Raw genomic sequence first — 25,432 nt, forward strand, 5'->3', positions numbered from 1 at the left:
TACTGGTGGTGGTCAGAGGGCCCGGTGGCGCCAGTGTCCGGCAGCCTCGCCTCTGTCAGTGCGCCCCAGTGTGGCTGTGGCTATAATGTAGCTTGCCGTGAATCTGTGTGTGAATGGGTGGATGACTGGATGTGTAAAGCGCTTTGGGGTCCTTAGGGACTAGTAAAGCGCTATATAAATACAGGCCATTTACCATTTACTATTCATTTGTCAAGAAATGTAGAGGGAACATTATTATTTTTTATTATTACATTAAAGTTGAAAGTCTGCACTTCAAGCACATATTGACTGCTTAATGTAAAATCCCAAAACTCAGAGTTTCCCCACGTAAGGATGAATCAGATATTAATAATTAATCAATAACTGATCAGACTTTATGTTAAACTGAGTTTTTTCAAACCTGTTTTCTGGAACGGGTCCTGGATTTAAAGCCATTTCTAAAACGTTGAGTTTTACGTGTGTGAGGCAGCTGAAACTAAACCCAGGCTGTTAATGTTTATGCATTGGATCACATGAGTGATGAGTTCGTCCTGGTAGCTGTCAATAAATGCTGCTGTCAGAAGGAGGGGGGAGTGGAGGAGTGGGGACCCAAATGTAGGAGGCAAAATAAGATGTGTTAAATAACAAAAAGTGAGTCATTTATTGGGCTGGAGACAAGGTCCACAGTAAATACAGCCAACAAAAATCTAAAAACACAGGTGATCACAGAGGACGGCACACAGGAAGCAACAACAGCAGACACGTCTGAAAAGCTTTACCCTCACAAATTTCTCTTCAAGGTTGTGCGAGCAGCTCCTGTCTGCAGGGGTTCATGGATTTATTTATTCACTCGATTGTTCTGATAATGAAGAAGAAGGTCCTGAGCTGATGTTTTCCTCTGGTGGATTTATGAAGGTTCAAAACAGAGAGAGATCAGAGGTAATGAGATCCTGAGAATCTAAACATGCACGTTTCTTGCATTACAGTTTATCTCTGACTGAATTCTGACAATAAAACCTAAACTGCTGCAGATCGTTTTACCTGCAGCATCAGGTCACCTAAAACCCGACAACGCTGCTGTCAGCTGCTGTGACATCACTGGGCTGGACCCCCTTAAGCAGCTTGGTCTCTGATTGGTCAGTTTTCCTCTTATTCTTAGTGACTACTTTCCGTTTTCTGGTTTGGATTCCATCTTTCTTCAAGGCCAGCGGGCGATTCACCTGCAAACATTTAACAAAGACTCAGCCTCAAAGTACAAGGAACACCTTCTTTGCTGTTTTACTCTTACTAGAGGAAGTAAAGCATGTGGCCAGAGCAGTATTTTGGTTTGTAGTACCCGGTGTAGTCTGTAATAGAGTCCGCAGGCGTTGCAGACGGCTTCTCCTGCAGAGTTTCTCCTCCACAGCGTCGTGTGCTCGGTCAGACAGTTGACACACTGAGTTCCTTTCCTCTGAATCCTGCTCTGGAATAACACACCATACTGTTTTGAAATATATTTTGAGGTAATTTAACACAATTTTCTTTTTCAAACACGATGTTTTAGAGGGAACAAGAACAAGTTTCCCACAGGAAATCTGAATTTTTCAGTAATAAATAAGAGGAAGAAAACTGGCAGGACTTTCAGTGCATGCCCCTCATCCAGCAGATGGTGGTGGATCTGTTCCTGTTGTTCAATTATTTTCTTAAGCAAAAGCCTCAAAACCAGAAGTTTTACCATCAGAATATAAATGAAGTACCTAAAGTAAAAGTACTCAGTCTGCTGAATCACATTCATCATATTAGAGGATCAGAATTACTGATCGGTTATTGTGTCACTTTATTGTTTCAGCTGGAGGTGTTTTCCATTACTTATATGGGCAGGGTTAAATATAATAATACTTAATAAGAAGAAGAAGAAGTAGCTAAAAATTTTAAATAATGGTATGGAGTACAAAGTACATTAAAAATAGTATTTTCAATTTAATTTTATTTATACAGCACCAAATCACAACAACAGTTGCCTGAAGGTGCTTTATGTTGTAAGATGGACCCTACAGAGAAAACCCAGCATTCATATGACCCCCTATGAGCAAACACATTAGCAACAGTGGGAAGGAAAAACTCCCTTTTAACAGGAAGAGACCTCCAGCAGAATCAGGCTCAGGGAGAGGCGGGGCCATCTGCTGCGACCGGTTGGGGTGAGAAAAGGAAGACAGGATAAAAGAACAGTATAACAGCATCTAAGTAAAAAGTAGTAGAAACGTGTCAATAAAGTAAAAGTACATTAAAATTGTGCTTCAGTAAATGTACTGAGATACATTCCATCACTGGTCTTGTCAGCAGAAATAAAAAGGTTTACAGCCTGATCGCAGCTGTTTTAATGACCTGCTCACTTTTGAGTTTGTTAGTTTCATGACTGCTTTGACTGACCCAGCACAGGCGGGCGACCGCTGGGCTTCACCTCCACTCATCTGAGTCTCTACAATGGACCTCTAGACCTTGTTTTTGTATGAACAGACCATCGGAGCAGTCTGTGCTGCAGTGTGACTGAAATTCTGTGTTTTTGTTTCTGAATCTGCGACCACGCAGGGGTCCACATGGGTCCAACCGACAAAACTGATGTCATCAAATGGTGAGCATGAAGCTCCGCGCAGACGTCCAACTTTTTAATGACTGCTTGGACTCTTTCACGCAAACATAAAGTGCACCCAAATGCCCTTTGAGCCGACTTCAAGCAGACTTCAAATAAGTATAACAGAAATAACTCATCCATCATCTATGCAGTCGTTCTGGTTTGAAACCGAATGTAACCCCTAGTTATGTGCACAAATTAGTTAACTAGCATTTAACTAATGATTTCTGTGTCTGTGCACTGCCCCTGTACAGCTTAAGGATGCTGCTTACTAATGAAGCAGCACCAGCTGCTGAACAAACGAGCATTTGAAACGTGTTCCCTTCTAACTCGAACCAACCAAATAAAAACAGTAAAAAACAAAAATGCAAAGGTCCCGACGGCACAAACCGGAGCGAAGCATCTTTGCGTCTACGTCCATCTTTTATAAACAGTCTAGGATTTTAACCCCAACCACAATCTTTTCCTCAACCTCAGCAAACAGCAAAAGCAGAAGTAAACAAGGAGTGAAAACAAAAGTCTGCTGTGAGTGAAACCGAACACAAACCGAGCTCCCCAACGGCGCACTACACCTGCCTTCTTACACTGTTACCACCATTGCTTACACATTTACAACAGCACTCCAAATAATCGTTATCAATTAGTTTCCAAAGCAATAATTAATATTTATATTTTTATTCCTCGTGAACAGTAAAAAAAACCAAACAACTATTACCCAAAATTAACTTGAAGTTTTATTATAAAGTGTTAGATGGTGTTGTTCATATTGTTCATCACTGGGTATCATAAATAGTTAAGAATTAGTCTGTCAATCAGAGGAGCCACTGAGGCAGGCAGCTGTTCAGGGCCCACGCCAGTAACTTCAAACTACAATGACCTGATCTCCCTAAGAATGCCTGAGCTGGAGTTTTGATCAAACCTGATAACTGATGTGATCAATGAAAATGGTAAATGGTAAATGGCCTGCATTTGTATAGCGCTTTACTCAGTCCCTAAGGACCCCAAAGCGCTTTACACTACATTCAGTCATTCACCCATTCACACACACATTCACACACTGGCAATGGCAAGGTACATTGTAGCCACAGCTGCCCTGGGGCGCACTGACAGAGTGAAGAGGGGAAGAAGAAGAAAAGAGGAAGATGAGAAAACTTTGGCTTTAAACAGTGGTTAGCTTGGCCTGCAGAGCAGCCTGGTGTGTTTATCTCCGCAGGCTGTCACATGACTGAGTTGAGGGTGTATGGCGGGAGTCAGAGTCAGGACACCACCGGTACACTGTAGACCGAAGGAACTAGGAAATATGGCATAAATATCTTACAACCAGCCAGCTTGGTCCTGGCATCATTACTGAGCTAAACCTGGTCTCTTCCATTTCTACAGTTGCTGGTTTACTCTCTGTTTTATTGGGCACCAGTAACAGAGTGAAAACTGCCATCTTGAACAGTTTTCTCTAGTTCACTGATGACAGCTGTGTCTGCTGGGGCTAACTGCCAAAGCTGTGAATGCTAACTTATGAAACTGAGACGCAAAGAAATTTGGATGTGTATGCTAAGGTACTCTGATTACTCTGATGTACTGGTGTAAATTATTGTGCTGTGTGTACTTTATTGTCCATTCATCCATTCTCTTCTGCTCATCCTCATCAGGGTCACCCATCCCAGCTACCACAGGACAAACAGAGAGACGACAACCGCTCACACGTACATTCACACGTATGGGTAATTTAGAATTCTAATTCTATAATGTGAAATAATTTACTACATCCCTTCATTAAGTTTTCTCAGAATGATTACGTTTCTGGCACCAGCAGGAAAGAGAAGGGTTTGGTCCAACCTTTAAATGTTAACTATAGGTTCAGGATTCCACTTTTAACTGATTATACTGTATGTACAACGTGCTCTGAAGAGTCCCCATGACAGGACGTCATGTTCCCGTTTGTCATGTCAGTTCAGTCATCAGAAACAAAAAAAATGATCTTTGAAAGTGATATACTTTCTTACTTATATTACTATTTATAATGTGAATTTCTGCCAAAGGCCCCAACAGACACCAGAATCATCAATGACTGCAGCTTTGCAAGCAATTTTTATTATATAAAAGATAAATTAAAATAGATACAGATGCCTGTGAGGGACTTAATTAAAATTAAAACAATAATGTAAACTTCAAAAAAACTCTTCATATATCTATATAAAATGTTATATATAAAAGTCCTACCTGCTGTACAGTGTAGAATTTTAATTTTCTGATGCTCATTTTAAATTGGTGCAATATTATCAATAAAACACGATTTTCAAATTAAAACGTTAATACAATTTTTCAAATACGTGTGTGTCATCTTACAGCTCGTCTCTTCGGTCTCAGCAGCGGTGTGTTGTTGGCTTCCTGTCCGAGGCTGCAGGTGTTACACAGGAGTCGACCTGCAGCGTCTCGCCTCCACAGGGGGGCGCTCTGCGTCCCACAGCTCACGCACTCGCGCTGCTCTGAGCAAACGATGACAAATTACACATCAGCACAAAAGACACACACGCTGATCTACTAGCACAGGCAGGTAATTACTCACCTTGTCCACATCCCTGCCCCCAAGACAGACTGTCAGGTAGCATCCAGTCACCTGCAGAGGGGGAGGAGGGTGTGTACAGGTTGCCATGGTAACTGTTACATCCAGGTGTTGAGGAGAGGAGGTGGGTGGGGGATGGAATCAGAGCATGATTACTATACAAGGATGAAGAAGACGCAGGTGGGATGTAAGCAGGGCTCGGTGACTGACAGCTGGAATCATTCAGCCAGAGGCAGGGGCTGAGGAGGAGCGAGGGTGGGGCCTCTTGGGATGTGCATGGTGATTGGAGGAAAGTGTCTGAAAGGACAGGCCCCACCTGAAAAGAGATCATATCAATGTAAGAGAAACCTGCATCTGACATCTAACAGATCAGCTCATATCAAATCTACCGCAGGCTCTCTGACCCCTGAGGAGCCCGGCTGTGGGGTCAGTGACGTAACAGAAAAGGCGTAACAAGAATAAATAAATATATCATGTATACAGGGAGTGCAGAATTATTAGGCAAATGAGTATTTTGTCCACATCATCCTCTTCATGCATGTTGTCTTACTCCAAGCTGTATAGGCTCGAAAGCCTACTACCAATTAAGCATATTAGGTGATGTGCATCTCTGTGATGAGAAGGGGTGTGGTCTAATGACATCAACACCCTATATCAGGGGTGCATAATTATTAGGCAACTTCCTTTCCTTTGGCAAAATGGGTCAAAAGAAGGACTTGACAGGCTCAGAAAAGTCAAAAATAGTGAGATATCTTGCAGAGGGATGCAGCAGTCTCAAAATTGCAAAGCTTCTGAAGCGTGATCATCGAACAATCAAGCGTTTCATTCAAAATAGTCAACAGGGTCGCAAGAAGCGTGTGGAAAAACCAAGGTGCAAAATAAGTGCCCATGAACTGAGAAAAGTCAAGCGTGCAGCTGCCAAGATGCCACTTGCCACCAGTTTGGCCATATTTCAGAGCTGCAACATCACTGGAGTGCCCAAAAGCACAAGGTGTGCAATACTCAGAGACATGGCCAAGGTAAGAAAGGCTGAAAGACGACCACCACTGAACAAGACACACAAGCTGAAACGTCAAGACTGGGCCAAGAAATATCTCAAGACTGGTTTTTCTAAGGTTTTATGGACTGATGAAATGAGAGTGAGTCTTGATGGGCCAGATGGATGGGCCCGTGGCTGGATTGGTAAAGGGCAGAGAGCTCCAGTCCAACTCAGACGCCAGCAAGGTGGAGGTGGAGTACTGGTTTGGGCTGGTATCATCAAAGATGAGCTTGTGGGGCCTTTTCGGGTTGAGGATGGAGTCAAGCTCAACTCCCAGTCCTACTGCCAGTTTCTGGAAGACACCTTCTTCAAGCAGTGGTACAGGAAGAAGTCTGCATCCTTCAAGAAAAACATGATTTCCATGCAGGACAATGCTCCATCACACGCGTCCAAGTACTCCACAGCGTGGCTGGCAAGAAAGGGTATAAAAGAAGAAAAACTAATGACATGGCCTCCTTGTTCACCTGATCTGAACCCCATTGAGAACCTGTGGTCCATCATCAAATGTGAGATTTACAAGGAGGGAAAACAGTACACCTCTCTGAACAGTGTCTGGGAGGCTGTGGTTGCTGCTGCACGCAATGTTGATGGTGAACAGATCAAAACACTGACAGAATCCATGGATGGCAGGCTTTTGAGTGTCCTTGCAAAGAAAGGTGGCTATATTGGTCGCTGATTTGTTTTTGTTTTTGAATGTCAGAAATGTATATTTGTGAATGTGGAGATGTTATATTGGTTTCACTGGTAAAAATAAATAATTGAAATGGGTATATATTTGTTTTTTGTTAAGTTGCCTAATAATTATGCACAGTAATAGTCACCTGCACACACAGATATCCCCCTAAAATAGCTAAAACTAAAAACAAACTAAAAACTACTTCCAAAAACATTCAGCTTTGATATTAATGAGTTTTTTGGGTTCATTGAGAACATGGTTGTTGTTCAATAATAACATTATTCCTCAAAAATACAACTTGCTTAATAATTCTGCACTCCCTGTACATCAATATAAATCAACTAAATATCAGATGAGGAAATCTGGATGCGTCACAAAAGAAGAAACAAATAATTTCCTGTAATTACTTTTAAAATGGCCTCAGAAGGCCTCGTTCTTTGAGGAATATCAGGAATTTTTGTAAGACCAGGGCCACATTCATCGAACCGAGCTAAGCTGCAACCCCTTTAGTCCCCGGGTACCATCTCTGGTACACACGTTTTTTGGGAGTTTTTGAGACATCTGCATCATCAGTGTGATTTCTTTCCCCTGAAAAGCCTAAATAAATTACACAATACTTTTTTAAACATTTTTTTAAATGCCAGACGTCGCAAATACGATACAAATGTAAAGTCATATGCAGAAATTCAAATTTCAAGAATTTTTCAAACTAATTTGTCAGATGTTTCAATAAACTCTCCATTTTCAAAAAAAAAAATTCAGTCTTCTTTCAAAGAGCTAAACGTGTGCATAAGAATCACCAAATAATTTATGGCGAGCCAAATAACATTTTCAATAACATTATCAGGACGGCACTTTTTACTTCTGTACAGGTAAAAGCACATTAAAGCAAAAACATTAACTACTTATTCAGAAGAAAGAAAACCCCACTCCATATGTTTATTGAACATCAGATTACATACTTCCATACTTGTACTTGATTACATTTTGACTCCATAAGCAGGAATATAATAAAACACTCTCACCTTCGTACTGAAGCTTGTTTCAGATCTGTTGGACGTCACAGCAGAAGACCAATAAGCTAACGGCAAATAGTTTGACATCATCGCTGAATTTCTAAGAGGAGGAAAGAAAAATTAAAGACTGAGTGAGTGCTCTCTCTAACACAAAGGATCACTGCTCTATTTTCTGATGGTACTCACAGAGGCTGAAGAGCTTTGAGGGCTTTAACTTCCTCTGAATGCTGCTCTGGGGTCTGAAGGAGGGCGACCAGGAGGAAGAGGAGGTGTCTGACTCCTCCTACAAATTCTGACGTGGGTTTTTTGAAGGGGATTTTTTTTATTATTGAAATTTTGAGTTTCCAGTGTTTACATAGCTGTTATCATTTACTGCTGTAAACATGGTATAATATGAGATCACTGTCAGACTACTGGAGTCCAGGTTCAGCCCACAACTGGCCTCAAAAACACATCAAAAAGTATAGAAAAGAAAAAAATTCTTCTTCTACTTTTCCTGGTCTGCTGTTCCAGTTGTGGACGCTCTAGTTAAACATCGCCACACACAGTACTGAGGTCAGTGTGTGTACAAATAATCACTAATCCACAGGTTCAGTCTGCTCTTACACTCCGTTTCAGTCAGTTTTTTTTACTCTTGGTTCTGTAAGATGTCAGTGAGTGCATTCTTTGATATGGTCGTCTCAGGCACACAGCTCACGCTGTAAACACATCATTATTTTCAAGATTAATTCTCAGATTCACACCACCTGGGTCTGGGTGCAGTTCCCCCCTCCAGGGGCAAGGGTACCTAGACCCGGTTTGTAGAGCACGCTTGGGGAGTGTGATCGTGTGTACAGCGTCTCTTTATGTCTGTCTCCACGTTGGTTGAGTGTGGAGTGAGTGCATATGAGAGCATGGGGGGGGGGGGGGGGGGGGGGGGGGGGGGAATGGATGTTTGTGTCTGTGTGTGCCTGTATGTCTGTGTCTATATGTCAGGTTGGGTATCAGACGCCACCTCTCTGGGGACACCTCAGGCCCTCCAAGGTTTGGAGGCCTATCTCCACCCACCACCACTTCCCCTGCCAGTGGCGGACTCCCTCAGGTGTCGGTGCGTTGGTGGTTCTTTGTGTCTGGGGGTGGGCGTCCAGGTACACACCAGCTCACTCCTTGGCGGCCGCTTATCGGGGCCTGGAGCCTGGGGCTCGCTTGGGCCCCTTCGGAGGTGGGGTGCCCCCGGCCTCTCGGCCTGGGGCTCGGTCACTCAGGCACAGCTGGGGGCCGGCGGAGCTCATGGGCGCGTCACTGCAACTCCCCCTGGCTTCTGCTCCGCGGCTGCTGAGTGAACCCTCATCTGGGACTCTCCTCAGCTCTTACTGGAACAGTGGCGTGGCTGCCCCTCTGTTGGTCTTCCATGGTCTCTTGTGTTCTGGGGGCCTCTGGATGTCTGGAGTTTTGATCTCCTCCATACCTGCTTCATGCCCTGGAGGACGGGGCTGTGGCCCCCCCCCCCCACACTCCCTAGCAGATCGTTACATGGAGAAACCTTTGGAATACAAGCGCGCTGATCCACACAGGTATGCACACGGGTGTTCACTGCTCGTAGACCCAAATTACACCTTTCTTGGCTGCTACTTCGAAGCACATCTGTCCTGCGTGCTGCACAACAACATTGAATATTTAGTATTTACTGCTGTTTACACTTAGCTAGATTAATGCGATGGTGTTGTGTTTAGTATGTTGCTTTGTTTTTTTTGCTTGTTTTCTATTCTTCTCTCAACAGGTGATCCAGGAGATTTTTATTTTTTTTCTCCCCCCCTTTCTCACTGTCCCTCTCCCCTTCTGTTTTTCCTTTCCTTCCTCTTTCTTTCTCCCTTTCCTATCCCTCACTCATGTCTGTCCCGTCTGTAACATCTGAAAATAAAATATAATAAATAATAAAAACAAAGATCGACCAAATGGACCAATACGGCAATGCCACGATGATCCATTTGGCAAAGTAAATCCATTGGGTATCCTTGTTGGTCTTCAGACAACAATTCTGATGGCTAAAGAACCAAATGGGACAGGCAAAAAAAAAAAAAAAAAAAAAAAAAAAAAAGATTAATTCTCAGAAATGACATATTTAAAGGGAAAAAATTGTCAGGAACCAACCCAACTTCTCCACACTTTACTTTAAATAAAACTCACAACATGTTTCATAAACAGAACAGAAACAAATATTTTTAGAATGAAAATCTGCTTGATTTTGTGTGGTGTTTTTTTTCATTATTCCATCCTTTTACCAAATGGAGACCCAGTGGAGCTAAACATTAATTCCTTTTAGTCGATAAATTCAGTTTGTGGAAATTTAACTGTATTAGGTCATTTTCTCACGGTTATAAGTGGTTACAGAAGAGGTTCAGGCTCAGGAAAGACCGTCAGAAATCTTCTGTGTGAGCTAAAGTTCATAAAACAATGAGGATTCAGTCCGAAGGAGAGGATTTAGTAAACTAAGAGATAAAATAAGATAGAACTTTATTAATCCCTCGGGTGGGTTCCTCTGGGAAATTCGACTTCCAAAAAGCACAGCAACGACCGAAGTTACAGTTACAGAACTAGATAATAAATAAATATATAAAACAAGATTAACTGGTATAAGAGCAGCTGAGAGATGATAAAGATCAGCGGTCAGTTCAGAGGCAGGAAGCGTATCCATGTATTAGGGCAGGGTCTACCATACTGTTCTGCAATGGTAGGTCCACTGAGAAGTCAGTGGGCGGAGCCTGGAAACGTTGGCGGGGGGGTCGCCCTCCCCTTTCAGGGATGGGCAGCTCTGAGTGGTGAGCAGGAATTGGTGAAGTGAAGAAATATGGATGGAGGAGAGCCTGCAGTAAGGAGGAGAGGACATGGAGAGCACCGATCAATAATCAGGTTATTAACCTTTATCTGAGTGATAATGGGTGATAAACAGACCACAGTGATCAGGGAAAATATAACGGCTATGTCCAAAGAAATGATTCTTTATGTAAAAATGAGAGGACCTCTGACCGAGCCCTGAGGAACTCCGTTTTTAAACTTAAGCTCTGCTTCAGGTTTCTTACCTCTCTGGCTGAGCAGCGCTGTTTAGATGGATACACCAGGAACTTATAGAGCAGGTCCACTGCCTGAGGGGGCGTGTCAGGGATGATTTCCTCCAATGGGATCGCTGGATTCTCCTTAAAGGTGATTTTATTGTAATCTGGCAACTCCACTATCTCCTGGAGACAGACAGGAGAGGGATTAAAATGTTTTAACCAGTTTCACAGCCATAAAAGAAAAGAACAAGACAAAATTAAACTAAAGCATTATTTTACCTCAGCCTTCAGATAAAATCTCACACAGACCACAAAAATGGCACCAGACTTCAAACAGTTGTTGGTTTTTAGAGTAAATTACACAGGATCAATTTTAGGTCCAGTTTAATTTCTCTACATATTTATCATAATTTACTGCTAGTCTACTGGATTTCCTTTAATCTTAAACTAAACATTTTAAATAAAGCTAACTGGAGACCAACCAATATTTCAGGCAGATGATTGCAGGCCTATCACATATAATAATATACTGATGATGATTATAATGTAGACTATGCACTAAAAAAAATTATTTTTAAAAAATAACACATTTCGTCTTTTTAGCACATTTAAATTTAATGAACATGGATATCGGCGGATATTTATATGCACTATGTGCAAAGATGAAAGAGTAAACACTGCCACTGAGTGAATACATGTGGAAATTAGGCATCCTCATTGTGTTTACATTTTCAGAATATCAATTTATATAAAAGGCAGAATGTGTGAGATGATAATTTGATATAAAGCTTAATAGTTTAACCTAATACAAAAAGATCCCTAAGAGAATGAATGTATATTAATGTAACGTCCCCTGAAGTGATGGAAAAACCAGTGTGTGTCTTACAGGCCAACTGTCCTGAGTCGGGGTTCCCAGCACTCTGAGGACACAGCAGAGCTGCTCGATGTCGTTCTCTCCAGGAAACAGAGGAGACGAGTTCAACAGCTCCCCAAAAATACAGCCGACTGCCCTAAAACACACACACAAGCACTCACACACGGACTAAACAGAAAGCTGTGACTTCAGACTGCTGCTGCCCCCTGCTGTTCATCTCTGATCACTGGACCCATTTACACCTGAGCAGGAACTGTGAACACTAACAGAGTGAGTGTACGGAAGCTAAAGCTTACTCTTTCTATGTTACATGGTCCCATGTTACATAGTATGTTAAAGAATAATATATAATAAAATACGCTGATACAGGAAAAGAATACAAGCATGCACAACAGAAACAAAAGCATCCAGGTTTATTGAGTAAAAGCTAAACAGCGGAGGATTCACAGTAGATAATCAAATCAAATCAAATTTATTTGTATTGCACATTTAAAGACCAAAGTACACCAAAGTGCTTTCCAGTAAAACCATGATACAGATAAAATCACAATATAAAATATGAATTACAGATATAAAATAATTACATAATATAAATGCAGAGCCAGGTGAAAAATCACACTAATTAGCCTCGAATGCCTGGTTAAATGTAAGTCTATGTAATGTAAATCTATATAATGTAATGTAAGCTGTAATGGTCGAACAACAGCAAAAAAATAATACTGTGGGCGCTACTTTTAGCAGCATTTTCAGGGTTGTACTTACCACAGGTCGACTCCCTCGTCATACTTTCGGGCTCCGTACAGCAGCTCAGGGGCTCTGTACCATCTAAACACACAGTGGTCAAATATAACTGAGCACATTTACTGCACATTACTGATAAAGTACTGATGTCCAGTTGAAAGTGGTGATTATTTTAGAATGAACTGAACCAGCAAGTCACATGACATGGCGACTTTAACATGATTATTATTCACAGGCGTAATGAGCACCTCAAATCTGAATATGTGAATCTGTTCTGTGACACATTTGTTCACCAGTCGAGCTTTAAAGCAAGTCTGAGTGAATATTTAAAGTATCATCTGACTGCATTTTACATGTCACCACGTGGATTTTTCCCAGCAGCACTAAAGCTAATGCTGTGTTAGTGCTACTTTACTTTATAGAGCCATTTTCTGTATTACATTCAGCCTTTTAGATACTGCATTACTGCATTTTATATACAAAAGTACTTACTTTTAGGTTCATTATATTGCATTTAAATTTTCACTCGAGATCTTTCATTTTACTGTCATTTTTCTATTTAAATGAGCATTTTGCTCTTCGTGTTTTGTACCTCACTGAGTTCTTTTGGTAAGTCATACTGTATTTTATTTTGATTAGCTAAAGCTAGCTGCTAAATAAAGTCATATTTACCTGGTGGCCACCTGGTGGCTGTACAGCCTCTCTCCCTGCTCGCTGAATAGCCGGGCCAGACCAAAGTCTGCAATCTTCAGGTGGCCTGAGGAGCTGATGAGCAGGTTTGCTGGTTTCAGATCCTGCAAACACACAAACGTCACTTTATAATGGTTTGATTTATTTTGTTAAAGCAAAAGAAACCCAAACTCTCCACATATTTCACATATTTTCAGCTTTTCATTTATTATGAATAACCAACAGTATTTAAATATCCTTGTATGTTTAAGTGTTGCTTGTTACAAACGCAGGATTCACTGAGAAAACAGTCAGATGACTCATTAATGATAATAACTGTTAGCTGCGCTCACCCGGTGCATGACATTGTTGTGATGCAGGAAAGCCACGCCCTTCAGCAGCATCATCATGTAACTTTTGACCTGCGCAGGAGTCAGAGGGCGCTGGGAATTCCTGATGACCTCAGAGAGGTCAGACAGCATGAAGTCGAACACCAGGACGAAGCCCGTACCGTGAGGAAAGACGTCCTTCAGCTTCACCACCTGAGGAGGAAGTCACAGAAAGAAGTCCTGCATCCCTTCAGACTCCAGACACTCTGCAGCTTCTTATAATTTTCTCATATAGCCTAATCTCCTTTTTATTAACATGTCTGTTATGCTCGGCTCTGTTCTTGCTGCTCTGCTCTGATTGTCTATGTTTTCCATGTACGAATTTTTGGTTTCTGTTATATCTTGTTTGTGATATCCCCCCAGCCACCAGGGGAGCTGGAGTGTATCCCAGCTACCATAGGGGAGAGGCAGGGTACACCCTGGACAGTCTGTTGCAGGGCTAACACATAGAGACAGACAACTATTTGTATTCACATTCACACCTATGGGCAATTTAGAATTACCAATTAACCTAACCCCACTAACTGCATGTTTCTGGACTGTGGGAGGAAGCCAGTGTACCCGGAGAGAACCCAGGGAGAACACGCAACCTCCACACAGAAGGGACTCATACTCAGGACCTTTTTGCTGTGAGGCAGCAGTGCTACCCACCGCACCGCTAAACACTAATCAAATTTTAAGATTAAAATGACTCTTATCTGTAAAAACTCTCTGCACATTCACTCACATGCTCGTTGTCCTTGATCTCCTGCAGTGCTTTAATCTCCCTCAGAGCCTGGTTCGGAATGCCGTCTTCCAGCCTCCTCAGAGCCACTTTCTTCAGAGCCACCGTCTCCCCTGTCTAACACACAAGAGCATTTCCATGTCACATTTCTAAGCCGCTGAGGTTAGACTCCAAATTTAATGCTGATCGGATTACACAAAGAAAAGGGGGGGGGAAGAAATGAGGTAAGATGCAGACATAAAAGCACCAGTCCGTCACCTCAATATGTTTGGCCTTGAAGACTATGCCATGAGCTCCTTCTCCTGTCCGACCCAGAATGTTGTACTGCTCCATGTTTTCATGAGCGTGTAAAACAGCTTCAGTTAATCTGGATTTAATCTGGTCACAACTCTCACTGATTTTTTTTTTTAATTCAAAGAGTGGTTTGAAGTAAACCCCCAATGATGTACAGATTAGCTCCTTGGAGCAGAAAACCAGAGAGAGGAACGCCAACCTCGAACTTCACTCATAAATTAAGCTGTTCATGATGCTGCGCACGTTTTCTCAATAAGATATAGTTATTAAACTATTATTTTAAGCCCAGTAAAAGTTGAAACCGTTAACTTACATTCGGCTTGTATTACATATGCAACAACAAACAGCTGTAAAGAAAAGTCTCTCAGAAAATAAATCCTGAGACAGCTAGCTGTTGGCTAACGTTGCCTTGGCAACGTCTTAACTCCGATTACCCAGCTAAAATTTTAAAACTTGTTACTGTTTAACTTCTGCTCCCGCAGACACGCACGCTTGTTAAGAAAGAAACTACAAAAACGACGATATGTAATTTTTTAATACGCATTTTCATTTAGGACGTTTTAATAATTGTTTCGTGCTACAGATCCGCCCGTGGTCTGCCATGTTTGTTTACAGTGACGTCATGAGACAGGACCACCATAGAGCCAGAGCAGGTAGAAAGCATTAGGCAGAAACAATGTTTTATTTTATTTTATTTTATTTTTGATTCTTTTTTGTTGTTCTTGTTCGCTGTTTCATTTTTTTAACGTTCAACTTTGTTTTTCACCCTAGTTTATAAAGCACGTCTTTTGAACTGTATAGAGATGTACTTGATGTGTCTAAAATTTAAAATCTGCTCAGGCAAATCCTTCTAATTTCCCTGACCGACAGACAGACTTTTTTGAATCCAATTGGGAAATTCTTTTTTACAGCAGCACGATAAAGAATAAAAAATTATTCACTCCGTACTGGTATTGTACATAACGAAAAAGGCTTTCTATTCTAGTATATTAAAAAAAAATAAAGTAAGGCTTTTTTTGAAATTCCGAATTTATGCTATCATTAGTTGACAAGCGTTTGCTGTCGTTTTGTCTTTTCTGTTCTCACAAAATCTATTCTTTGGGTTTATTTGGAAACCCGGAAGTACTTGTTCACAGTTTCTTCCCATCCGGTGTAGAGTGGCGTGTTTACGTCCTGTGTTAAGCATGCTAGCCGGAGAGTTTGGTATCCAGAAACATTAACGTTTACGACAGAGAAATCGGGTAGTTGGCAGCTGGACTTTATCTGCAGCTCAACCGGATGTTTTTTCTGTTGTTTGTAGCTTCTTTAAAAGAGAAGACAGTGAAGAAATGTCTGCTCCCGACAATGCCACAGCTAGACCTAACGTGGACCAGAAGGTGCTGCAGTATGAAACCTTCATCAATGAAGTCCTGAAGAGAGACTTACAGTAAGAAGACACTACCGCTGATGTCTGAACACAGTTTATTATGTCCGTACAGAAAGCTTTATTCAGTTACAGAACTTTAAAAACTAAAGTAAAAGAAATGTAATCTGTAGTTAAAGTAGTGCAAAATACTTGTGTAGATAGATAGATGTAGATATGAACTCAGATTTTTTTTCCTGGCAGACTTTGAGCAGGTAGTAGAGGCGATATGAAGGTCAATGAGGAGTGACTACAAATTAAAGTAATTTAAAGCTTAATTAACAGCCTAATAAATGTCAAGTCTCACAGCTGCTGATTGTATAATAGTGCTGGTGTCATTTTTGGTCCCCCTCTGTGCCTTAATTACTTGCAGACTGATTATTAAATACTTACACTCACAGGTCACTTTATTGGGAATACCTGCTCAACCCAAATATCTCATCAGCGATTCATATGCCAGCAACTCAATGCATTTAGGCATGTAGACGTTGTCAAGACAGCCTTTGCGTGCAATGTGTTTTTAATACAGTGGGATTGTCATACATGTCACTGCTGTGCCAGCACTGCAACAACTGGGTCAACAAACCAGACAGAACTGGAGTGTTTTGACCACACTAAGAGGAAACATCTTAAATTCCGTACTGCTTCACATTCTGTAGCCAGTACTGCAGAGCAGAGCTCAGCATGAGCTAACAGAGTGCGAAGCACATCCAGTTATGTTAATTTACAGCTTTATATTGTTATTCTTGCACACTATGACACTAGAGTAGCTTTGCATGATTCATAGTAATCATGCAAAGCTACTAATTATTACTAAAATAAAAAATTTTTGCCTTTGACATGACCGGTGTAGCTCCTCAGACAGCAGGTGGGTGGGCTATATTAGGGATATCTCTTCTCAATGACATCATACAGATTCAAGACTTGGAAAAGTATTTAGAGGAATCTAAGGCCTTAGCCTTTGGTTCACATGGGTTACTTGTACATGCACAGACCCGACTGGTTGTGTTTAATGTGAACACTGAGAATTTTATTAGGGTGTAAGAAAAGAAATACAGAAATTACTTTGTACAATTACAGAACAAAATGGTGCAAAAATCTAAAAACTACATGTAAGAAGGAGCTCAGTTATATAGAAAGGATACAATAATGAGTTTGAATCTGTTGTAAGTACACATGTGTGATGGATAAGAAGGGTAGATCTAATCTTACAGGTATTTATGTGGTTCTTCAGGTTGGCATCTGACTGTTTGGTGACACAGACTAAAGAGCTGAATTATTTTGGTCCATCTGAAGGCGTTAATGTTCTCTGTAAATCAAGTGACGGCTGTCGTTTGGCAGGAAGGTGGTGGAGCAGAGGGATCAGGTTTATGAGAAGATCTCTCAGTACCTGCAGCTGAAGAACACCATACAGAGTCTGCAGGTAAACGCACACAAAATGTATTGTGTTATTTTGAAGGCCTGTAGGTTTTTCAGTTTAGAAAAGAAGAGATTTCCACATTAAACTGGAGATCGTTGTAGTGATTCCCAAGTGTTTGTGCTGGCTGTCATTCTCTGTTAATGTTAAACGCTTCAGTCTGCTGGTTAATGAGCTGCAGACTGAACTCTGCTGATATAGACATCTCTCTCTGTAGCTTCTCTGTGTGAGCTGTTTCTGTAATTCAGCACACTCTTCTGTGAGGAAAGGTGGAGGAGCTTATCGCACCTCCATCAATACAGCTGAGCCTCACTGCAGCTGTTTATCCAGCAGATCAATACGTGTGGCTCATTAGGCCGAGAGCTGTGAACCCAAACCTCCATCGTCTGGATCAAAGAGCCTGAAACTACAGCTGGAAAAAAAAAACATTCAGACATTTTACCTCCACTTTTCAGATATTTGAAAAGATACTTTTTTATTTGTTTTTATTTTATTTAGAGGATAGAAGTTTTAATTTTAGTTTTCAGATATTTTTAAAATAATTTTCATAATCATTGATGTCTGTGTAGGTTTTCAGTCATCCGGGTCATGGCAATCTAAGGAGCTTGGAAATAAAAGCGACTCAACTTCTTTAAGTTTCTTGAAGACGTTTCATCCAAGAAGCTTCTTCAGTTCTAAAACCAAACAGTGGAGAGTCCCAGGTATTTAAGTCCTAGTGGGAGTTGTCCCATAAGAGGGTCGTTGACCGACTATTGATCGTGTGCCTCATCACACACCTTGGCTCATGTGATGTAATATTTTGAATTCTCCACTATTTGGTCTTAGAACTGAAGAAGCTTTCCAGCTGAAACGTCTTCAGTCGCTTTTCTTTCCAAGCTCCTTACATATTCACTGATATATTTTTCTGTGGAAACCCCTCCAAACAAGCCAAACTCATTCAGTCTCTTTTCTAACTGTCATGTCATGAACTTTAACCTCTAACATGCTAACTGAGGCCTGTAGATGCTGAGATGGAGTGCTTTTTTTCTCTGAGCTTGGGCCGCCTGTTCCACGAGTGAATGAAAGTCACACTCTTCTTTGTGTTCCTGCAGGAGGCGGGCTCTCAGCAGCTGAAGACTGACGTTGATCTTGGCTGTAACTTCTACGTTCAGGCTGAAGTGTGAGTTGCTGACACACGAAGGTCATCAGCAGCTGTTCTGCATTCAAACAGGCACAAATGCTGCATTTAGGCTAATGAAATGTGCTGCGAGACTCCAGAGAGGCTAGAGGATCCGTGCTCTGTGTTTCCGAGAGGAATTCACTTCCTGTTTAAACTCAGTTCTCGTTTTCTTTTCCTCCATCAGCGAGGACTCATCCAGGATGTTTGTGGCCGTTGGTTACGGTTTCTTTGTGGAGATGACTCACGACGAGGCTCTGAGGTTCATCGAGAAGAAGACGAGTCAGCTCACAGCGTGAGTTCATTGTCACTGTAACACTGTTAAGATTAAAAGTAGGAGAAAAAAGCATAAAAATTTAATTGTTTCAGATATGTTTCAAATGAAGGTCAGGATTTCACTTTGTTGTGAAATTATTTGAAAAAAATATGTTAGAACTATTTATTTTGAAGTGTCCTGATTTTGTTTTTAGATATTTTTGGTGGGTTTTCTGAACATCTATGATTTTATTATTAATTTTATCTTTAGATATTTCTCAAGTATTTTTTTCACACTTAAATTTTCCAGTTTAAAACATTGATATTTTTGTTGTATTTTTTTTTTCTGACAAATTCCTGTTTTTATTGTACTTAAAAATTACGTTTTATTTGTTTTATTTATTTATTTAGAATTATTGGAATTATTGCTATTTTTTTATTTTATATCTTTTGTAAGATTTTTTTTTTAAATTTTTATTATTATGATTGATTATTTTTTTATGATTTGTTGTTGCAGACTGTCTATTAGCTAGCTCATGTTAGCTCTTTGCTAGCACTGTCACTTTCTCTGAATGAGAGATGCTAGCCATGCTAACCCTGTGTTTGTGTTACAGCTTCACTGAGCAGCTCACAAAAGACTCTGCCAAAATAAAAGCCCACATCCGCATGGTGCTGGAGGTCAGTTTCTTCTCAGGCGGATTATAGGACAGTTTTTATATAATAATAGTTTCTGTTGGGTGCAGGAGTTTTCCTCTGGCTTATACTTAAGTACTAAATAACTTGTTACTCATTTCTGAGGATTTTACAGTCAGTGAAGTTTGAACATTGAACTGGAAATAAAAAGTTTTGCCCACCTGATGAAAAATAATCAAGATCAGATTTGAATATGTTCAGTTAAAAAACTGTTTTTCAGTATTTACTGGTGACAAAAGGGTTAAAATAGTCAGATTTATCTGATTTATGATCAGATGTTAAAGAAGCAGGTAAAGAATCTGATTGGCTGCTCTTTTCTTCTTTATGTTTCCCTCCTCAGGGTTTGAGGGAGCTGCAGGGCCTGGGCGACCTGCCAGAGAGCAGAAGAGGAGACGTTTTTTAGACTTTCCCGCCTGACCAGCTGCAGAGGACGGGTTAACGAAAGCCGGCTGCTGATGTCAACGGTGTGCTTTGGGAAAACAGGGTCGAGGAGAAGGAAAGACTTCAGGTCTAAAGCCTGAAAGTCGTCACAGAGCTGAAGAGGAGGATTAGTGCCTGAGCCTTCTCAGAGTCAAAACTCACTGTCATGAAACGCGTACACTCGACGTGACTTTGTGTCTTTGTGAAACTCGTCTGTTGAAAATCAGAGAATATTCCTGTTTTTTGTTGTCTTCAGTGTCACATTGAAAAGGGGGCTGCTCAGAGATGATCCTGCAGCCTCTAAACAGACACTTTCAGTCAATGTGACAAATTCAGGTTCAAACAAACCTGATCTCATAGGTTGAAAACAATGTGACAGGAAGTGAGTGATGTTTCACTGTTTGGAGTTTGAAATAAATTGTTTTGTGAAAATGATCCAGACAGCTTTCCTTCCTTCAGTTTGTTGGACCTGTGCTCAAGGTGTTTCCTGGGTTTTCATAGAAATTCTTTGGATGTTTTACTGATCTTTGAGGATTTCACTTTTTTTCCCCTGACTAGCTGTTTTCTAAAGTTCTTTGAGAATGATGTGTTTATTCAGGTGTTTCAGAACTTTTAGCATCGTCCAGCCTCCTCCTGGAAACCCTGCTGAGGCTGATCCGACACCAGGATGGGTCCACATTAACGGGTGGTTACTCTCCTCTCCTGGTTCTCTCTTGAGCCATCTTGAAGTTTTCTCATGTGTTTCAGTGGTAATACAGATGTCTGTTCTCCTTAATCTTCTCTTTAATGCCCAACAAGTTGAAGGCTTTAGACACAACACCTCCTCATCCGGCCTCCACTGGGAGACACTTTGCTCTCCATTCAGCTTGCTGACAGCCGGCCTCTTCTACGGCGGTCAGCCATCCTCCAGGAGTGGGGCTGGTGACTCCCCTTTGCCAAACACGGTGTGTCTCTGGTTTCCACAGTTCGGTCCAAGTTCATGTTCTCTTTGATCCTGCTGCCTCATTCCCACCATCTTCCTCCTCGACTGCTGTTCTCTTCCTGGACTAAGCAACACGTCTTTCGCTTTGATGATGTCACGACAGGAAGCCGAAGAGGCTCCCAGACCAGCCCTGGCTGTTGTCATCACTCCCACCTGCTGCAGTCTGCTGCTCAAACAGCCTCCTCTGCCCCCCGCCTCCTCCCTGTCCCCACTTCACGCTCAGCTTTGGCCATATTTGGATCTCTGTACTGCCACACTTCTCTGGCTCTCCCCACTTTGAGCTTTTTGTACTATTCCTTTGTACGTTATTCCTCATGATAAACTTTTTACATGTCAGTAATTTTTTCAATAATATTTTTAAATGATGTTCATTCATTCTATGGACTAATAAGCTTCCAAAACAAGTTTCAGTTATTTTAATATTTTGAAATATTTATTTTGCTGAACATGTGTCCATATTTGTCTTATTTTCTTATTGTTAGTACAAACGTAGTACAATTTTCTCTATGTTAGTACTTTTTAATTATTTCTACTTTATTTTTATAAATATGTTTCAGACATTTTACTGATTTAAAAAAACATATTTTACTAATATAACATTTATATGGAGTAATTTAAAAGATGAGTACAGCGACTGTGACTCACGTCTTTCCACCATTATTTCAATCAGAATGCTTTTGTTGTTATCACATTATAAAATACAAAAAATCGAGTGCGAGTTCTGTCTCAAAAAAAGAAAAGTCAGCAGAAGATGATAAATAATGATCAATATTAAGGTGTCAAGCATGAAAGAGACGGTGCTTTACAGTATTCGATTTCAGACAGTAACTGCACTGTTTGCCTTTGTTTTGATGGACTTTTACCTTCAACCACCGGGCAACAGGTCAAGCAGAGTCCAGAGTGAGAAAACTTCTTCTGCTCACCTTCAAGGCCATTCATAACCTCACACCTCCTTACCTGTCTGACCTGTTAAGCACCACCTTTTCTGTCCACTCGCTTTGATCTTCTTCTTCTATCCAGCTTTCTGTGCCTTCCTTCCGCCTCACCGCCATGGGCAGCAGAGCTTTCAGCTGTTCTGCTCCCAGGCTGTGGAGCTCTCTGCCCCCAGGTAAAGGAAACATTGGTTCTCTCCCCCAGTTTAAATCCCAACCCAAAACCCATCTGTTCAAATCTGCATATTCACTGTGAGCCCACTGTTTGTTAATTTTATCTTGTGCTTTTGTTTTTTTATTGTTCGTCATTGTTCTATTATGTGTTTTTATCTATTGTACAGTGTCCTTGGGTGTCTTGAAAGGTGCTTTATAAATACAATTTATTATTATTATTAATCATATTTAGTGATTATAAGGTGATATTTTGCATTAACAGCTTCTTGTAGGGAGGGGAGTGTGCAGCCAGCAGTCTTTGGTAATGTGTTTGTTATTTCCTTCTGATTACCCTTTTTATCTGCTGCAGAGCATCCGGCTGTTAGGCAGTACACCGGGATGCTTTCTACACATAATAAAAGGCCACCAGCAGTTTGCCATGCACACAGTTCCTCTCCAGCAACCTCAGGAAGTGAAGTGCTGCTGAGCTTGTTAATGTTCACAGACCAGGTGAGTTTGTCAGAAATGAGGGTCCTTCTCTACACGGTTCTTACTATTAAACAAATAATTGAATAATCTTAGAAAGAAATCTTTCATTTGGGAGATAAAAGGTTGTGCCAGAACAGAAACATCCTGCTCCGAACGGGTGGAAATCTCTGCAGCAGGGTCACACGTGATCCACTGTCCACATACTTTTGGAAATCCTCCGATGAGATGCGATTGTGCGTCGAACTGACGCACAAACAGACCCTCAGCATATGTAACGATTATTGAAACAAGATGTAGCGGTGCTTGGCCATTAGCTCAGCTGCTTTTTAGAGATGCAGCGCCATAAAGAACCTGTTGCCATGGAAACTGGATGCTGAATAGAGGCAGTGGCGTAAAGAAGCAGAGGGAAAGAAAGAGAAAGATGTGATGCCGACTGAATGGCCAGAGCTCGGCCAGCATGTGGTCGATTCTAGCTGCAGTCAGACAGGAGGAGGTGATTTCAGCCAACGTCTTTAGAAGAAATCCTTAATGAGAGTCGCTGTAAAACAAAATAACGACGTCAAGTTTGAAATCAAGATTCAAACCCTGTTACTCTGAGTGAAAGACGTCATCCCAGTGCACTGCAAGAAAGGATCTGTGGACATTTGCTCTCTCTCTCTCTATCCTTCTTTTATCGATGTAAAACCTTCAAGATTCAACTTCAGGAGCCAAAAGCTTTTTAATCTTAGTCATTTTCGTTATTTTTATTGATGTATTGCAGATCTACAGTATTTTAGTTTTAGGTCTTTAAAAGAAATTAGAAACAGTTAGAAATATTCCGTTTTGCTTGCGATGCTTTGGGAATTTATTTAAACATTCCTCACAACAAAAAGACAAATCTGCAGCACATTGCTGAACTAGAACACCACCTGGGTGTAACAAGTGAGAAGATCTGCCTTTAAGTTTGCCATATGTTATTAAAAACAGTCTTTATACTCCAGTAAACTGCTGATACTGAGAGGAGACCAAAGAGGACACTCTGCAGGAGTGAGGCTCACGCTCACATTTGGACTTTTTTGAGCTTTTCAGGAAACAGGAAGGTGGCTTGGGTTTCCCCCAGTCTGAATTATACTTTGCTGATATATAAATACATTATCTTTGTGGCGTGGTTGATTTCCTGGCACTAACCTAGATGAAAATGGCTGTTTGGCTGTGGATTGAACACACGTCCTGCAGGCAGACGTCTCTCACATCACTCCCGAACAGTTAGACTTTTACAGTGAGAATCCTAGAGTGCAACACCCATTAAAAGTCTGGTCTCAGATGCTCACTATACTGACAAAAATCTATATGCTGACACACTGATATGCTTTAATCATGTATAGCAGGTCTGGAGGAGCTCGTCTTTAAAGTCTAGAAGCAGAAGGGTAAGAGTATGAGGTATTGATGGCCAGCTACAGCAGACGTTTTAGTTTTCACATTTGCATTTATTTTCATTTTTAGAGTTTGAAACAACTCTAAAAATCACGTCCTAAAGTATGAACAGAGACCTCTTCATGCAGCTTTACAGTGTCCTGAATAATCAGACGTCTTCCAGTGGAGCTGTAAAGCTCCATCCTCGGGATCATTCCGACTAGACTGGAATGAAGAAGTGGACGCTCAGATCGCTGATGAAGTCTGGGAAAAATCTTTGGAAAAAATTGGTGGTACTTGTATAAATGCTCACGTTCAAAACCGTCCACAGACTACACTTCTCTCCATCCAGATTACATAAATTATTCAAAGACATTCCACCTCTGGGTGTGAAAGTTCAACAGAGAAAGGAACCCGATCTCATCAGTGTAACAGATTACAGACTTTGTCACCAAGGATTTAAACAGGGGGGGCTTTGTTTGGCCCCTCTTACAGCACAGTGTAGGGTGATGATTCGAGCAGTGTGGAGGATTAGCACATTTCCTACAATCCAGGAAGTCTGAGACGCCTCCAACAAGTCAAACAATGCAAAGGCTGAAAAGTTGAACTGAAACTTTTTTGGTCTTATTGATGATGTCACACTGTCCTATAAATATGTATAACAGGTAATAATGTAATTGAGTCTGTATGCTAACACCATAAATACTAACACCTAAATCCTCCTTAAGTACCTTTTTTTTTTAGCTCTCTCAGAGACCTTGTAGTTTAATCTACCTGATGTTTTATAAAAAGATAAAATTATAATTAATTGATTATTATAAACAATATTATACTTCTTATAAAGTGAATATTATGAATAATTAGTGCTTGAGATTATTGCTGCATTTTAATTTTGCAACATGTTTGCAGTTTTAGTTCAATATTCCTTTCAGCTTTGATTTCATTTTACTGTTTACTGAAGACAGAAATATTTTGATAGCATTTTTATAATATTTTTCACTGCTTTCCTCCTTAAACGTAAATGAAAGATTACAGTAGTACTGTCAGTAGCAGTGCTCACACGATGTTTACCATGAGTATAGGTCAGGGTCACCTCATGGCTACAGCTGGTTCCTAGTGACAGACTTCAAACTTCAAAACAAAAAGGTTTTCGTCTGAATTATTAGAGAATGAGCTTTTTAACAAAAATAACGTCCAGTTTATATAATTTTGTCACAACCCGGTTCTTAAGGATATGACAAAGAGGCGGACACACCTTTAAGAAAATAGTTTATTAAGAAATTAAAGAGAAACTAATTCAGCACACGGCATGGTGGCAGGGAGAGAGAAACGCGGGAGTCCCAGCCACATATTTATAGTCTGGGAACACACCTTCCAGGTGTGCTCAGGAGCCCCGCCCACCGAAGACCTGAAACACATGTAGAGAGAAAAGCCTGGGAACAAGGGACAGAGATTTAACTGTGAAAACCTGTGAACAAATTTAGACTTACCTTATTTTATCACAGTACCTGAGATACGAGCACTATTCCCTGTTTCC

The 25,432-nt window shown here is 40.9% G+C and overlaps 3 protein-coding genes across 5 annotated transcripts; 1 reads left to right on the top strand and 2 right to left on the bottom strand.

Annotated features, from left to right (window-relative positions):
• Window positions 1-852: 852 nt before the first annotated feature.
• Window positions 853-8,584, bottom strand: LOC146645843 (GATA-binding factor 2-like). The gene is made up of 6 exons (XM_085395007.1): window positions 8,068-8,584; window positions 7,891-7,981; window positions 5,154-5,466; window positions 4,934-5,073; window positions 1,316-1,441; window positions 853-1,199 (listed from the first exon to the last, which is right to left on the bottom strand). Exons 2-6 carry the CDS (start codon window positions 7,969-7,971, stop codon window positions 1,038-1,040), a joined length of 822 nt encoding a protein of 273 aa, XP_085251133.1. The 5' UTR covers window positions 7,972-7,981; window positions 8,068-8,584; the 3' UTR covers window positions 853-1,037.
• Window positions 8,585-10,089: 1,505 nt separating this feature from the next.
• Window positions 10,090-15,257, bottom strand: cdk20 (cyclin dependent kinase 20). Its single transcript, XM_085394153.1, has 8 exons — window positions 14,569-15,257; window positions 14,314-14,427; window positions 13,551-13,739; window positions 13,201-13,322; window positions 12,550-12,612; window positions 11,800-11,923; window positions 10,941-11,096; window positions 10,090-10,724 (listed from the first exon to the last, which is right to left on the bottom strand). The coding sequence occupies exons 1-8, from the start codon at window positions 14,641-14,643 to the stop codon at window positions 10,533-10,535; spliced, it is 1,035 nt and encodes a 344-aa protein (XP_085250279.1). The 5' UTR covers window positions 14,644-15,257; the 3' UTR covers window positions 10,090-10,532.
• On the top strand, window positions 13,927-20,383 carry uxt (ubiquitously-expressed, prefoldin-like chaperone). Of its 3 annotated transcripts, none has more exons than XM_085394157.1 (8): window positions 13,927-14,215; window positions 14,341-14,472; window positions 15,905-16,030; window positions 17,348-17,429; window positions 18,515-18,582; window positions 18,767-18,874; window positions 19,449-19,512; window positions 19,868-20,383. In XM_085394157.1, exons 3-8 carry the CDS (start codon window positions 15,933-15,935, stop codon window positions 19,928-19,930), a joined length of 483 nt encoding a protein of 160 aa, XP_085250283.1. In that variant the 5' UTR covers window positions 13,927-14,215; window positions 14,341-14,472; window positions 15,905-15,932; the 3' UTR covers window positions 19,931-20,383. The 3 variants fall into 3 exon arrangements, with proteins under 3 accessions (XP_085250283.1, XP_085250280.1, XP_085250281.1); XM_085394154.1 differs by having other exon boundaries at window positions 13,929-14,215; window positions 14,341-14,534; XM_085394155.1 differs by lacking the exon at window positions 13,927-14,215 and having other exon boundaries at window positions 14,266-14,534.
• Window positions 20,384-25,432: the final 5,049 nt, after the last annotated feature.

This window comes from Rhamphochromis longiceps, linkage group LG20 (genome assembly GCF_057381845.1).
Source record: "Rhamphochromis longiceps isolate RC_006_pf linkage group LG20, R_longiceps_female_GT1.1, whole genome shotgun sequence".
Lineage (NCBI taxonomy): Eukaryota > Metazoa > Chordata > Actinopteri > Cichliformes > Cichlidae > Rhamphochromis > Rhamphochromis longiceps.